The sequence below is a fragment of the Sapajus apella genome, unplaced genomic scaffold (genome assembly GCF_009761245.1).
Source record: "Sapajus apella isolate SASKATOON/1434 unplaced genomic scaffold, GSC_monkey_1.0 scaffold12, whole genome shotgun sequence".
NCBI lineage: Eukaryota > Metazoa > Chordata > Mammalia > Primates > Cebidae > Sapajus > Sapajus apella.
Window position 1 is genome coordinate 26,767,960 of NW_022436952.1, and position 12,969 is coordinate 26,780,928.

Here is a 12,969-nt window from a genome sequence, read left to right on the forward strand (position 1 = left end):
GATCCTGTGATGCCTCTGAAGGGACACTTCCAGAACATTCCTTGAGCTTCTACCCAACACATATTCATATGTTCTTCTTTTAAACTGACCCCTTGGGAAAGATTAGCCCAGTCAGGGCCTGCAGATCCCCCAACTGGTGGGGTGGGAGTGGGGGACGCTCAGTCATCCTGTGGGAAGAGCCCAGGAGCCAGATGACCTCAACTGCAGCCTGGCACTGCCACCCACTCCTTCCAGGCCTCGGATGAGTCCCTTCACCCCTCTAAGCAGCCCTCTCCTCATCACGGAAATGAGGACAAGCAGTATTTATGCTGCTGCTTACCATGGTGAGGTCCTAGCATTACCCGGGGGCTCCATGAATACATTAGACCCCACCATCCTACACTGCTTCCGGCCCCCTCCCCATATGTGAGAAGAAGGAAGGGCAGAGAGAGGGAGTCTGCCAGTCAGATGCAGGGTTCAAGATCCAGGGAACACTGCTAGGGAAATACACTCCTTCCCTCCCTCAGTGCTGGCCCTGTCCTCTGGGCCCAGCCATCTGCTCTTGCTGCTCTGGGGGCCACATGCAGCTGAGTGAGAAGGAGTCTACTGTCTTGAGGGCTTCTGAGCCCCTGGGCGAGGCTGCGGGGATGCAGGAGGCAGAGGTCCCTCTCGGCGGGGGAGGGCCTGCCTCCTTACCAGCTCTCCACACTTCCTCTCCTGCCACACAGCATTGTGTCCCCTCCACTTCCCAGCCCCTGGCACAGGCCTGACACAGAGTGACCATAGCAAACATTTGCTAGAGCAAAGAACAAGCATGAGGGCTTGGTGACCACAGTTCCCTGCAGGGTGTCAGGGGCAGAGGAGGAGGGTCTGCACCACGTGCCCTGGCCCCCAGGCTTCCAAGAGCTGACTGCCCTCCACATACGAATCTCAAAGAAAAACTCCCCAACATCCTCACCCTCAGTTCAGAAACACAAGGCAGACACAGGCGGAGCGGAGGTCCCTGTTGGAGGTGCCTTTATTATCATAAACATTGGCAAATAAATGCTACAGAAAGGCCAATGGGCTCAGTTCCTCCTCAGGAGGACTCCTGTGAATAAGCAAGAAATCAAGGTGAGAAAGAGAAAGGGGAGCCATGGCCTGAGCCTGACTGGCTGGGCCCGTAAGTCAACCATACAGCCCAGCTGCAGCTGGCTCATCCCACCAGGGAATCACTGCTAACCAGGACGCAGACAGGATCTTGGTATCTCTTTCTTGCCTCTACATGCTTCTCATGCCTAGCACAGTGCCTTGCATATAGTAGGTGATCAACAAATGAAGAACCAGAGGATGCAAGCGGGCCCTCCAAGAAACCATGACAGATGTAATTTACAAGGAAGAAAACTCTTGTTTAATGAGGGTTAGTAATTTGCTCAAGGTAGCGATTTGTACATAGCTAGCAAATAATTTGCATATAGCTAGCAAGTCACAGAGCCAGGACTAGACCTCAGGCGGTCTAGTTCCTGAGCTGTGCTCCTCACCAGTCTGCTCTGCTGCCTTCCACACACCCGGTATTTTCATCAGCACAAACATACACTCACATAAATGGCACATACATAGAGTCCCTGAAACACTTCCCATGTTCAGACAACACACACATATGAAATGCCAATCTATATACTTCGCATGCACATGAGCACACAAATGAACATCTAGTCACTCAGCTGCACCGAGAACAGGGCTGGGCTCATCTAGGGCATAGAGATCTCTGTGGTTCCAACTGGCCAACCCAGATATACCCCTCACTGCTGCACCCACTTACCTAGCCTCTAGGAGGATTGCCTCCAGGAAGCCAGGTTCAATGCCGGGAGTGTAGTGCAGTTGACAAAGTCCCGGGGATATTTGTTGGACATGAAGATGTTGTTCTTAGACACGGTGGTGATGCCCGTGTTGTCACAGATGATCCGGGGCAAGGAGATCTGGGCCAGGGCCTGTCGCTGCTGCATGCTGAACACGCCCTCGTTCTCCCACCAAAACCTGCATGGGGGACACCCATGGACTCTGCACCCGAGGATATTCAGTGCTGGCAGGGCATCGATGGGCTTGTGCTGCTCACTCGATATGAGAAGGCCACAGCAAATGCCGCCTGGCAGCACGGGAGGGTCCCATCCCTTGGGCAGCCCAGGGACTTTCACACTAGTGACGATCTACTCGTAGTGCAGAGTAAAGCACAGCTGCCCAGGGGCCTTTCCCTTTCCCTAGCCTGGCGGCCTCCAGGGCACCACACTGGAGGGGGACCCGGGCCCACACACACTCCTGAGGCTCTGTGCCCTGGCCAGGGACTGCATCCACAGGAGTGGGAGAGAATCTTGGGGGTGGTTTATAATTTGTCCACCCAGAGAGGGGAACCTTTTTCTGATTTTCCCAAAGGTGCAATACAGGCTAAGCAAGAACTAGATAGACATGAAGACGTCAGGACCATGATAATATGACACTAAGGGAAGCTGTGGGGAAGCTGGGAAGGGACTGCCCACGGGTGACTGACACCCCCACAGTTACACAGTGAAACCCACAGGAAGAAGTATCTAAGGGTGGCATTTTTCTGTCTGCCTCCCTTTTTCTATCTGCCTACAAACAGGGGTCCAGGTCTGTCCTTGCTGCACCCTCAACAGGTTCAGGGCACATTAGGGGCACTCCAGGGCATCTGGAGGCTTCTAGAAACACACTGGAAAATCACTGACTCCTTCCAGTCCTTCACCTGACAGGAGGAAATGTGGGATCCAAGAGAGTGAGGGCTAGGCCCACAGCCACCCAACAGCCCATGCCCCCACCCCTCCTTACCGATCACCATCCCGGAGCTTTCTGAACTGGGTGCCAATGATGCAGGCGAGGAGCCGGCCCACTCGGCCCTTGGGCTCCAGGGGTTCCGCCACACCGCCTATCCAGATGTCGATGTTGTTGGGCGTGCCATACTGCGCCATCAGTTTCCTCGCCAAATCCAAGTTCTTCAGCACTGTGCCCAGCTCGCCCACAGTGTTGGGCTCCGGGAGCCCACAGAAGCGCCTCCAGGCATTGTACCCTGCATGGGGGAGGGGAGAGGTGGCTGTGGGCAGGTCCCTCTGCTTCAAGGTGGGGAGGTCACTGGAGACAGCAGGGAAGATTCACATATCTGCCAACAGCCCAGAAAACCCACCTTTCCAACACAACCAAGGTCATAGACCGGGGAGGGGGGGCGGCGGGGAGAACCTCACCTCAGGGAACGCTGAACCTTTGGCTCAGACCAAGGGGCACAACTGGGCCTCTCTGGGACCCCCTCTGTCTTTCTCTTGCCCTCCTACCATAAGGCAAACCCTAAACTGCCACAGTTCCTGCCAGGTCCAAGAATACGGGCATCTCCTTGTCCCCCTCCAGAGCCGCCCAAAGTGTCTGTCTCTGACCCCTGAGAGGTGAAATGTGTCTAGGAGCCTCAGCCACATGGGGTTTAGGCTTTAGGGTTAGGCTGATCTGGCTTCAAATTTCAGCTTTTCCACTGACTTGGCTAGAGAACCTGGCCAGGTTCTGAATCTCATCAAGCCTCAGCTTGACAATAACCTCTTCTCCCAGAGTTCATGCACAATGAAGCAAAATGGAATGACAACAGAGACAGATTTTCAGACAGTGAGTTATTGTTATGATGATGATGCCCTTAGGACGAAAATTACAGCATGCAAAGGAGGCTGAGAGGAGGGAAAACTCATCAGATGGGTCCAGGGAAAGGCAGGGCCTGGCCTCAGGCTACTTCCTGAGAGCAGTGCCTCTAATATGCTTTGGAGAGGGCAGGGGCCTTAGAGTGGGAAGGGGAGCTATGGGCCACCTGGGAGACAGCTCGGGGGAGGGGAGTGTTGGGGAGACCCCCGCAGCCTCTCACCTGGGAGGCCATGGTCCCTGCTGCGCTGCATATTCAGAGCCGGCAGGTCCAGCCCAATCCTCATGACCTGCTCAAACAATCGCTCCCGGATCTCATCCACTGCAATTTGGTTCTGACGATTCAGCTTGGCAGGGGTGGCCATGAGGCCCCGGAGGATGGGGTCAATGCCACCTGGGGACCAGAGAAGCCAGGTCAGGGGAAGTATCTTGCTCAGTATCAGAGCTCAGATTGGAGTCAGGGACAAGTCCAGGTAGGGTCAGGAAGATTCAAGAAGAGGGCTGGGCACAGGCAGAGTCTGGTGCCAAGGTGGTGCCAGTGAGCAGGTCTCACTGGTCACTACATGACCCCAGGGGCATATAGGTCTCAGGAGATTATGCCATTTAGACTTGCAAGATTGAGATGCTCCCAGGCCCTGGCCTCCTGGGTCACAACAAGCCACTGCACATAGGAAGTAGCCAGTTCCCTCTGAAAGCCATCCACACCCCCACTCTTTATTATCACATATGGAAGCAGAGTCAGGGGAACTGAGGCTGGACAGTCAGAACACATCTCCAGGATGAGAGGACAGCAGATCACTCCCCACCCTAGCTCCCTAGAGGTGACCTTCCTAGGTGACCCCCACCCCACCCTTCACTGCCAGCCCACTCACTCCTGGCCTAGGTCGTGCTTACCTTCCAGCACCACCCTCCAGGAGGCAAAAAAGACCCTGCTAAGTGGGACTCTGGGGTTGGGTTCCATTGGCTGGTACCGATTGTCCAGGCGGAACATGAAGGGTTGGATGAGGGTGTGGCCGTAGCGGAAGGCATTGGTGAAAACATTGGCGATGCGTGGGTCCACTGAGTCATTGTAGGAACGATACCTGGGCAGGTACTTCCTCATGGCCGCTGGCCCCAGCACCAGGGGCAGGTAGTCCCGGTAAGTGATGATCTAAAGACAAGTTATTTGGAACGCCTCTCCACCTACTCCTCCCCGCAGAGTCTCTGCCTGCTAATGGCTTGGGGGACCCCTCCCATCCCTCTATGGTCAGGGAATTGTCTCCCACAATACCAGTCCTGGGCCGAACAGAGTGGCACTGAGAGGCATAAACAGAGCTCTCCTGCTTGCTGGCTGGGTGACCTCGGACCAGTCATTAACCTCTCTGAGCCTGAGTTCCTCGAATATACATTAAGGATAATTATATTGCCCTCTGCCTTAGAGGACTAAACAGCAAATCACTTTATTAGTCACTGTGATAACTTCCTTGTCCTCAAGTTATTAACGTATCATTTCTGCAACTATCTTATAAAGTCCTTGAGGGCAAGGGGAATTGAGGTTGTTGAAATTCTTCACAGTGCCCACCATCTACCTGGCCCACAGTAGGGCTCAATATACATTTGTGGAAAGCAGGGAGGCAGGAAGGAACAAAGGGTCATTCTGGCATGATTCTCCCCAGTGAAAAGGGAAGATGTGGAACAGTCTCACTCTAGATTCTAGATTCTAGAAGTTCTTTCATAGTGTAAATGAATCTCACTTGAGTTCTTAGTGCAAATCAAAAACTCACCCTTAGCACCTGAAACTCTCTCCTCCAGAATCTAGGAGAGTGTGTGTGTGTGTGTGTGTGTGTGTGTGTGTGTGTGTGTGTGTGTATCTGCATCTGGGCAATGAAGCACCAGATGTTGAGAGACAGAACCAAGAATGTTGCCCCAGGGGAAAGTGAAGCTAAGGAGGTTGGGTGGGTTATGACAGAACCAAAAAGAAGAGGTGAGCGGGCCAGACACAGTGATTCACGCCTGTAATTCCAGCACTTTGGGAGGCCAAGGCAAGTGGATCATTTGAGCTCAGGAGTTTGAGACCACCCTGGGCAACATGGAGAAACTCCATCTCTACAAAAAATACAAAAATTAGCCGGGCGTGGTGGTACGCACCTGTAATCCCAGCTACCCAGCTACTCAGGAGGCTGAGGTGGGAGGATGACTTGAGGCTGAAAGGTGGAGGTTGCAGTGAGCCAAGATCGTGCCGCTGCACTCCAGCCTGGGCAACGGGCTTCATTTAATTTTAAAAAGAAGAGGGGAGTGGGTAAAGGAGCTAAGGGCAACAGTGAGATGGAGGAAAGAAGCATTTACTGAACAACTAGAACACACCCGGCACTGAACCAAACATTCAACCCTCCCAACACCACAAGACCGTGTGAAAATATCTCACAGTCTTTTTTCCCACAGGAAAAAGACTGTGAGAGAAAACCTGGGAAAAGGGAGAGGGAAGGGAAGGAGCCTTTGTCAAGCATTTAGTATCTGAAAGGTGTTTTCATGTATGTCCTATAATTCTTGCGGCCCCGTGGACGAAGAAGGCAAGGCTCAGGAGTGTTAGGAACATGTCCAAGGTCACTAGTATGTTGCAGGGGCACATCAGGACCCCGCGTGCCCGATGCTCAAGACGGCCTACCTGGACCATGGCCCCCACGATCTTCCGGGCTTCCTGGTAGAGCCTCTCTCCATCCCACCCGGGGTTCAGGCGCTTGAGCTCTGTGGCCAGCCGGTTGTGCTCCCGAAGTAAGAGGGTGTGCATGGAGGTGAGCTCAGGCATCTCACTGGAACGGGTGTCCCCTTGGGGAAGCAAAAGCCACTGTCATTCTTAAGACCCCCATCCTAGAAAAGATTTGCTCCACTAAAACTCCCTCCCCAGCCAAGGCCTGAAATGCCTCCTACTTGCCCCTCCTCCCCAACCATCTTTTCATATCATCCTCAGTTTATACTCTTCTAGGAGGCCTGCTCTGATGCCCCAGTCCACAATAACAGCTTCTGCCTCAGTTCAGGGGTGCTGCTGGTTGGGGATGCTCATTCAATGGGCATCACTTCCAATACATGACTTGCCAATTCCTGTACCTGAAACTGGGAGCTCCTTGGGCACAAGGACTAAGGCTTGTGCCTTTTTATATTTTACCCTCCCTCCTAGCACACACATGGATACATGAGGCTTAACACGTGCCTGGTACAAAGTATGAGCCTTATGAACACTGCTTGGTTAATTGATTCTCTTGATTCCAAGGAGTGCCTGAGAACAAGTATGCACATCGGCACAGCCTGTGATAATGCCGTGTCAGGCGCAGCCAGTGATCACAGCACGCTTTCCTGCTAACATTGGTTACAACCTCAGGCTCCTTCTCAACACAGGAATCCAGAAAGCCACTACCATTTGAACACAGTTGTCAGCCTGCCCTTTACTACATGCCAATGGTGCAGCCTGCTCCAGGGGCTGGGGGCTAGGACACGACATGTGTGGAGTCCACACCCCTAAGCAGAAGCTCCCTGGTTCCCCTAGTCCTCCCACAACCCTTCTTCGCAGGGCCAGAGGGCTAGGGTCAGGACACTAGAATCAGTCCTTGCCAACTCTAGAAGCTGGTGGAAAGGAAATTCTCTGAGAGCAGCATCTCTGTCTATGAGCAGCTAGAGGTCACAATGACCCAGGCTTGGGACATGGAGCTCATCAATCGAGGCTGGGGACAGCTGAATCTGGCTAAGGAGGGCTGCCCTTGCCTAACTAGCTCAGAAGAGGTGGGGGCTCTCTTGCAGGAAGTCCAACCTTGATCCTCCTCCCAGGGTTCCAGCCAGGGAGAGACCAGCAGGAACCACCAGGAGGAGGCAGAGGGAGGCCAGGGGACAAGGTCTGAGGTCCACTATTGGTCTTACATTTCAAAGCACTGGAAAATGTCCAGTCATGGCTGCCATCACTGCCCCAATTGTGTCTCCAAAACTGCCAGTTGTTTAAATCTAAAATCCCATCGTCTCTTATTATGGACAACTAAGATGCACAGGAGGGGACATTTCGGAGCACTGTGGTCCAATATAACTTCCAAGATGAAGAAAATATTTTACATCTGTGCCGCCCAACAGGGGAGCCTGTGAGAAAATTGAGCATTTGAAGCCCGGCTAGCACTGCTGAGAAACTGGGTTTATTTAATTTAAAATAAGTAAAATTAAAATCACCACATGCAACTAGTGGCTGCCACACTGAACAGTGTCATGCTACAGGGCAAGGGCACCACAGCGAGGTCTGTTCTTTAGTTCCCTGCCCCTGAGGCATTCAACTCTCCCCTCTTCCAGAGTCCAGAAGGGAAAAGAGAGGCAGAGAAAGCCATGGACCGATGGACAGCGGCTCCTTGGACATCCTTGGGTCTCCGTCTTAGGGTTGGAGAGATTGTTTGCTTTTCTGCCTTTCTGGCTCCATCTGACTTGTTACCAAGGCAACTGGATTAATATCATGAAATTGATATTTAATGGCTGGTGAGGACGGTCTCTCTAAGTACAGACCCACAAGCTGCTCGCAAACAGGCTCACTGTGGCTCCAGCAGGGAACACCTCCTATGCAACCCCTGGTCCCCACCCCAAAGCTGACCTGCCTGGAAGCAGGGGATGCCCGCCGAGCGGTTGGTGAGGAGACAGGGGTCATCGTGCAGGATGTCAAAGGGCAGCAGGGCCCGGCCATTGTCTTGGAAGCGCTGGTTGACGGCCAGCAGCCCCAGCTGGTTGGACCCATTCCGCAGGTTCCTGGCCAGTGGCTCCTCGCTGCCGTACACCATGCTGGCGTCCACGAAGGAGGTGAGCGCGTTGATCTGGTTGCGGATGGTGATGTTGCTGCTGGGGCAGGCCGGGCAGGAACGGAAGAACGGGATACAATCGGCTTGGTTCGTGATGCGGGGGTCATCGGGCGGGATCTGAGGCACAGAGAGAGGCTAGACTGGCTCACTGAGGGCAGGGAAGGTGCCCAGGCAGAAGTGGCTGTCCCCTGCCCTCAGGACCTGTGGTTCCCTCAGCCTGCAGAGAGGCCTCTGAATGCCCCAACGGGATCGCTGCCTGGGGCTCCACCACAGCAGCCTCTGAGGGGCAAGGTTAATGAACAGAACACTGAACTGGGAACATGGGTAGCCCCCGGGTCTGGGCACCGCCAGACCTCGGCCCCTTCTCACTGAAGCGTCGCCTGTCTCTCTCTGCTTCTCTCTGCTGCACCTGCTCTCCCTCTGGCCCTGGCGTTCTTCTGCCTGTCTCTCTCCCTCTCTCTCAGGATCCTCCTCCTTTCTCTCCTCCTCCCTCCATGCTCAGCAAGTGCCTCAACCACCCTGCCGACTCCCAGCCCTGTCCCATAGCACCCCCAGACCCCCAGGCTGTCTCCTTCTGTGCGATGGGGGTTGAAGGGCTGCCCCCTCAGCGGGGAGGAAACAGGACTGAGCATGGAGGCTCGGGAGCCCCGGGAAGGTCCTCCTCCCAGAACTCTCTCCCAGCCTAACAAAGAGCCAGTAATTCCACCAACAAGGCTCCTGTCAGCCAGGGATGAACACCCTTCTCTCCCTTGGACTGGGAGAGGCAGTGAGCAAATGGACGGCCCTGACCGCCGGCTGGCTGAGCCCAGCCAGGCACAAGAGGGGGACAGGTCCCAGCTGAGCAGCCAGTGCCTGTGGACACGGGGAGGCAGGGCCAACCTTCCTCAGCGGCTGGGAAAGGAAACCTGGGCACAGAAGGGAGATGGCCTTTTCCAGAAACACTCTCCCCTCTCCCCACCCAGCAGGGGGTGGGAAGCAGGGCCACCTTGAGCGGGAAGCAGGGCGGCTGCTGCACGCAGCTGGTCTCACAGTTGACCCCAGTGAGGAAGGAGGCCCGGGCGGCCGGCTCGGGAGTGAAGTCGAGGTCGTGGTCCAACAGCTGGCCCCACTGCATGAACATGAGAGAGCGCTCCTGGTCCGGGGTCAGCTGGTCCTGGGGGAACCTCACGATCGCGTTGGAGACCGCGCGAGCCTGCGGGACACGGAGGTCAGCGGGCGCCTGGGTCCGTGCAGCCCATGGCCGGGCCTCGCCCCCTCTGCCCGCAGGCGCTCACCAGGGGCACCGGGAAGCCGCTGCGATTGACCCCGGGCGTCCAGCCGTAGGGAAGTGAGAAGCCGTCCTCATACTCCGCGGGCAGCCAGCGCGCAAAGGCACGGTTGGAGGCCCCCAGCGTGGGGCTGCGTCTGACAGGGGAGGACAGAGCACTGACACCGAGAGGCCCGCGCCACCCAGGCCGCCTCCCCGAGCCCGAGCCCGGGTCCCGCCGCCACCGCAGCCGCCGCACCTGTTGTTGCACATGCCGGTGATGGTGCGGTACTGGTCCTGCTCCGGGCAAGCCACCCCCACGTCCTGGTAAGCGCAGCCGCTTGACTTCGACAACAAATTCAGCTGGGCGGGCGTTAGCACATCTGCCGCGGGTGGAAAGAGGATTGGGGGAGCCACGCCCCCCTCACTTCTTATCCCAGGCAACCTGAGGCTGAGGAGTCCTGGAGAGCCTCGAGGGGGCCCAGTCTGAAGTCGAGGGGATGTGAGGATGCCCCTGAGACTCACTGCCTGGAGGAAGAGGTTGAGGGGATCCCTGGAAGACAGCTGGGGTCTCTAGGAGGAGTGACTAGGGGAGCAGGAGCCTGGGGTGGGATGGGCTACAGTACCAGTGACATTGAATGGCCCCCGCCACAGGGACCGCAGCTTCCTCTCCAGCAGGCCTAGGGCCACGTGCAGGTAGTCAGCAGATCTCACGGCAGTCCTGGTGGCTGCCACTGGCTGCTTGAAGTAGGATAGGAGCTCCATGGGGCTGGCTGAGCCACTGCGAAGCCTCTGCTTGATGCTGTTTGGAGAAAGGAGTGAGGGCCAGAGAAGGAGTGCAGACTCATTCAGCAGAGCCCCAGCCCAGGGGCAGACATGCAGGACCATGCAGACAGGCCCACGGGTGGGAAGAAAGCTTCCCTTTATAAAAAGGATATGGACCTGGCAAGGCTTTGGGAAGGACGGCTTTGAAGCTGTTCTCCCATCCAGAGACAGGGTTAGACAGATAGAAAGAAAGGGAGTCCACATGGGTCCCCATAAACACCCTCTCCCACCTTCAAACTCCCTGCTCCCTGCTCCTTCTCCAAAAGGCCTTGGCCAGCCTTGACCAGAGCTGAGCAGTGCCTCAAGCCCCACCTTTCCCGCCGCTCCTTGTAGGCCCTGTCCACCAGCTGCTTGGCCTCCTCCATGCAGCTCAGCACCAATGAGGTGTCCACCTCCCCTAGGACAGCTGCCCAGAGCAGGGATCACAAAGTCAGGAATGGGCTCTGAGTCCCCATCAGGCCCCAGAGCTAAGAAGGCCTGCACTGAGAAAAGAGGTCCCTGGAACACGACCACCCCATCTTCCCCCACCTTGGGAACTGTTACCTGGAGCAGCACCTTCAGAGGGCTGGGGCATGCCCAGAACAGCCAGGAGCCCTGCTAGGACCAGAAGCAGCTTCATCTCTGCAACAAGACCCCCAGCCCAGCAAGGCCCTGAGTCCACAGTGCACCTGAGGAAAGGGAAGAAGGGAACCCCCATCCCTCTTCTCCTGGGTTCCTCAATCCCCCTTTGCACCCCAGCCCCACCCCAGAGGCCCCTGTCTACAGATGAAGTGAGACCTCCTTGAGGAGGGGCCCAATGCACCCTTATCCCCTTGCCAGCTGCTGTCATCCAGCCTCCAAGGACCCTACCTCCACAGCTCACCTGATATTGGCAAGTCCTCTTGGCTCAATCTGGGCTTTTATGTTCTCTAAGCTGGGGGCGGGGTGAGGCATAGGAAGGTCTGATCCTGGAGACTGAATTCTCTCCTCCCCCACTGGGGTTAGAAGGTACACACACAGAGGGGCCCCTGAAAGGGGGGAAGGGGCAGGAAAGGAGGGACCAGCATTGCCCCCAGCCTTTTGTTTTGTTCAGTTTTGTTTTGTTTCTGAGAGGTCATCTTGCTCTGTCACCCAGGCTGCTGTGCAATGGTTCAAACAATTCTCCTGCCTCAGCCTCCTGAGTAGCTGGGATTACAGGCACCCACCACCACACCTGGCTAATTTTTGTATTTTTAGTAGTTACAGGGTTTCACCATGTTGGCCAGGCTGGTCTTGAACTCCTGACCTCAAGCTATCGGCCCTTCTAGGCCTCCCAAAGTGTTGGAATTATAGACACGAGCCACCGCACCCAGCCTGTCCCCAGTCTTTGAATTTAGCATATCCAGCCCAAGGTTTCTCAGACATTGTGTGCCTATACCAGTGCTTTCCCCAAGGGGTACACACAACTAACCCCTCTGAAATTCTGGTCACACTGATCATCCAGGGTTCTTTTGAAAGGAACAAAAGTCAGGAACTGGTGGCCAAGGAATTATGGGGCATAGAGTAGGCCCAGGGAAGACAGGAGGGTGAAAGGGAGACCTGGCATAAAGATGACCCAATTGGTCTCAGGTGGCCATCCCCCACTCCAACAGTAGCCTAGGTCCTGCAGCCAACCCCGCTGAGCAGCCTCTGGTTCTTGGTGGGGCTAAGGGGACAGGAAATCTGGCTGGAGACCGTTAGGCTTCACAGGAAGGAGGACCCTGAGGGCTGTGGGCGCAGGACCAAGGTAACTTCCTCTGTCCCTCCTCACTCCCCTTTCTTCTGGGCTTCTGGTAGTGGGACTGTCTCCAAACTTCCCCTCCCCACCACCATCTGCTCCTGGATTTCAGGAACCAGGAGAGAGCAGAGCTGGTTGTGGTTGGCAATCAGTTGGGTGACACAGCCCAGTGCCTCTCTGGGACAAGACAATGCAGTTGGGAGGATTTGGGTTAATGATTCTGAATCATTCTGAAATAGAAGAGGGTGTTTCTTACTTGAGAAAGCCAGCAAAACGGCCACCAGTTTCAAGCAGGAAAAGTACTATGACTTTCGACTAAATTTATCTACCTCTCTGGGCCCTGGTCAGGCTGAGCTCATGCCAACTATGCCATCCATGTCCCATTTAAATTCCACCTCCTACCTTCAGCCACCTTCCTGCCACACACTCTTGTCTTCTTATGCCCAGACCACTTCTTGCCCAAGGGACAAGGACTGCCACGCCCAGAATATCTTCCCAGTGTGTCCATTCAATTTCTTTTATTCAATGATTTCTTCAGCAGGTATTTACTGAGCGCTTGTCAGGTACTTTGCTGGGCGCTGGGCACTGTCCACTGAGCAAAGCATGGGCCTCATCCGCAGGGTCCCTCGTCCGGGGATCCTGTCCCCTGCTGGGAAGGGGAACCCAGGGGCCCCTGAGTTCAGCTTTTGCCCTGCCAGTGACTTGCTGTGTGTGAACTTGGTCAA

The 12,969-nt window shown here is 55.5% G+C and overlaps 1 protein-coding gene across 4 annotated transcripts; it reads right to left on the minus strand.

Moving 5' to 3' along the window:
* Nucleotides 1–970: 970 nt before the first annotated feature.
* MPO (myeloperoxidase) lies at nucleotides 971–11,371 on the minus strand. Of its 4 annotated transcripts, none has more exons than XM_032280607.1 (13): nucleotides 11,359–11,371; nucleotides 11,053–11,177; nucleotides 10,822–10,915; nucleotides 10,311–10,486; nucleotides 9,944–10,067; nucleotides 9,713–9,842; nucleotides 9,424–9,630; nucleotides 8,237–8,555; nucleotides 6,287–6,447; nucleotides 4,537–4,792; nucleotides 3,866–4,036; nucleotides 2,800–3,037; nucleotides 971–1,995 (listed from the first exon to the last, which is right to left on the minus strand). In XM_032280607.1, the coding sequence occupies exons 2-13, from the start codon at nucleotides 11,126–11,128 to the stop codon at nucleotides 1,788–1,790; spliced, it is 2,160 nt and encodes a 719-aa protein (XP_032136498.1). In that variant the 5' UTR covers nucleotides 11,129–11,177; nucleotides 11,359–11,371; the 3' UTR covers nucleotides 971–1,787. The 4 variants fall into 4 exon arrangements, with proteins under 4 accessions (XP_032136498.1, XP_032136499.1, XP_032136497.1 ...); XM_032280608.1 differs by lacking the exon at nucleotides 11,359–11,371 and adding an exon at nucleotides 11,287–11,303; XM_032280606.1 differs by lacking the exon at nucleotides 11,359–11,371 and having other exon boundaries at nucleotides 971–1,069; nucleotides 1,781–1,995; nucleotides 11,053–11,206.
* Nucleotides 11,372–12,969: the final 1,598 nt, after the last annotated feature.

Bases quoted from the DNA above. Each gene is read 5' to 3' on its own strand.
- MPO (XM_032280606.1), bottom strand. From the start codon at position 11,206: ATGGGGGTTCCCTTCTTCCCTTTCCTCAGGTGCACTGTGGACTCAGGG. The intron at 10,916-11,052 runs GTAACAGTTCCC...TGCTCTGGGCAG, and splicing joins CTCTGAAGGTGCTGCTCCAG to CTGTCCTAGGGGAGGTGGAC. The intron at 9,631-9,712 runs GTGAGCGCCTGC...CGTGTCCCGCAG, and splicing joins GCGGCTTCCCGGTGCCCCTG to GCTCGCGCGGTCTCCAACGC.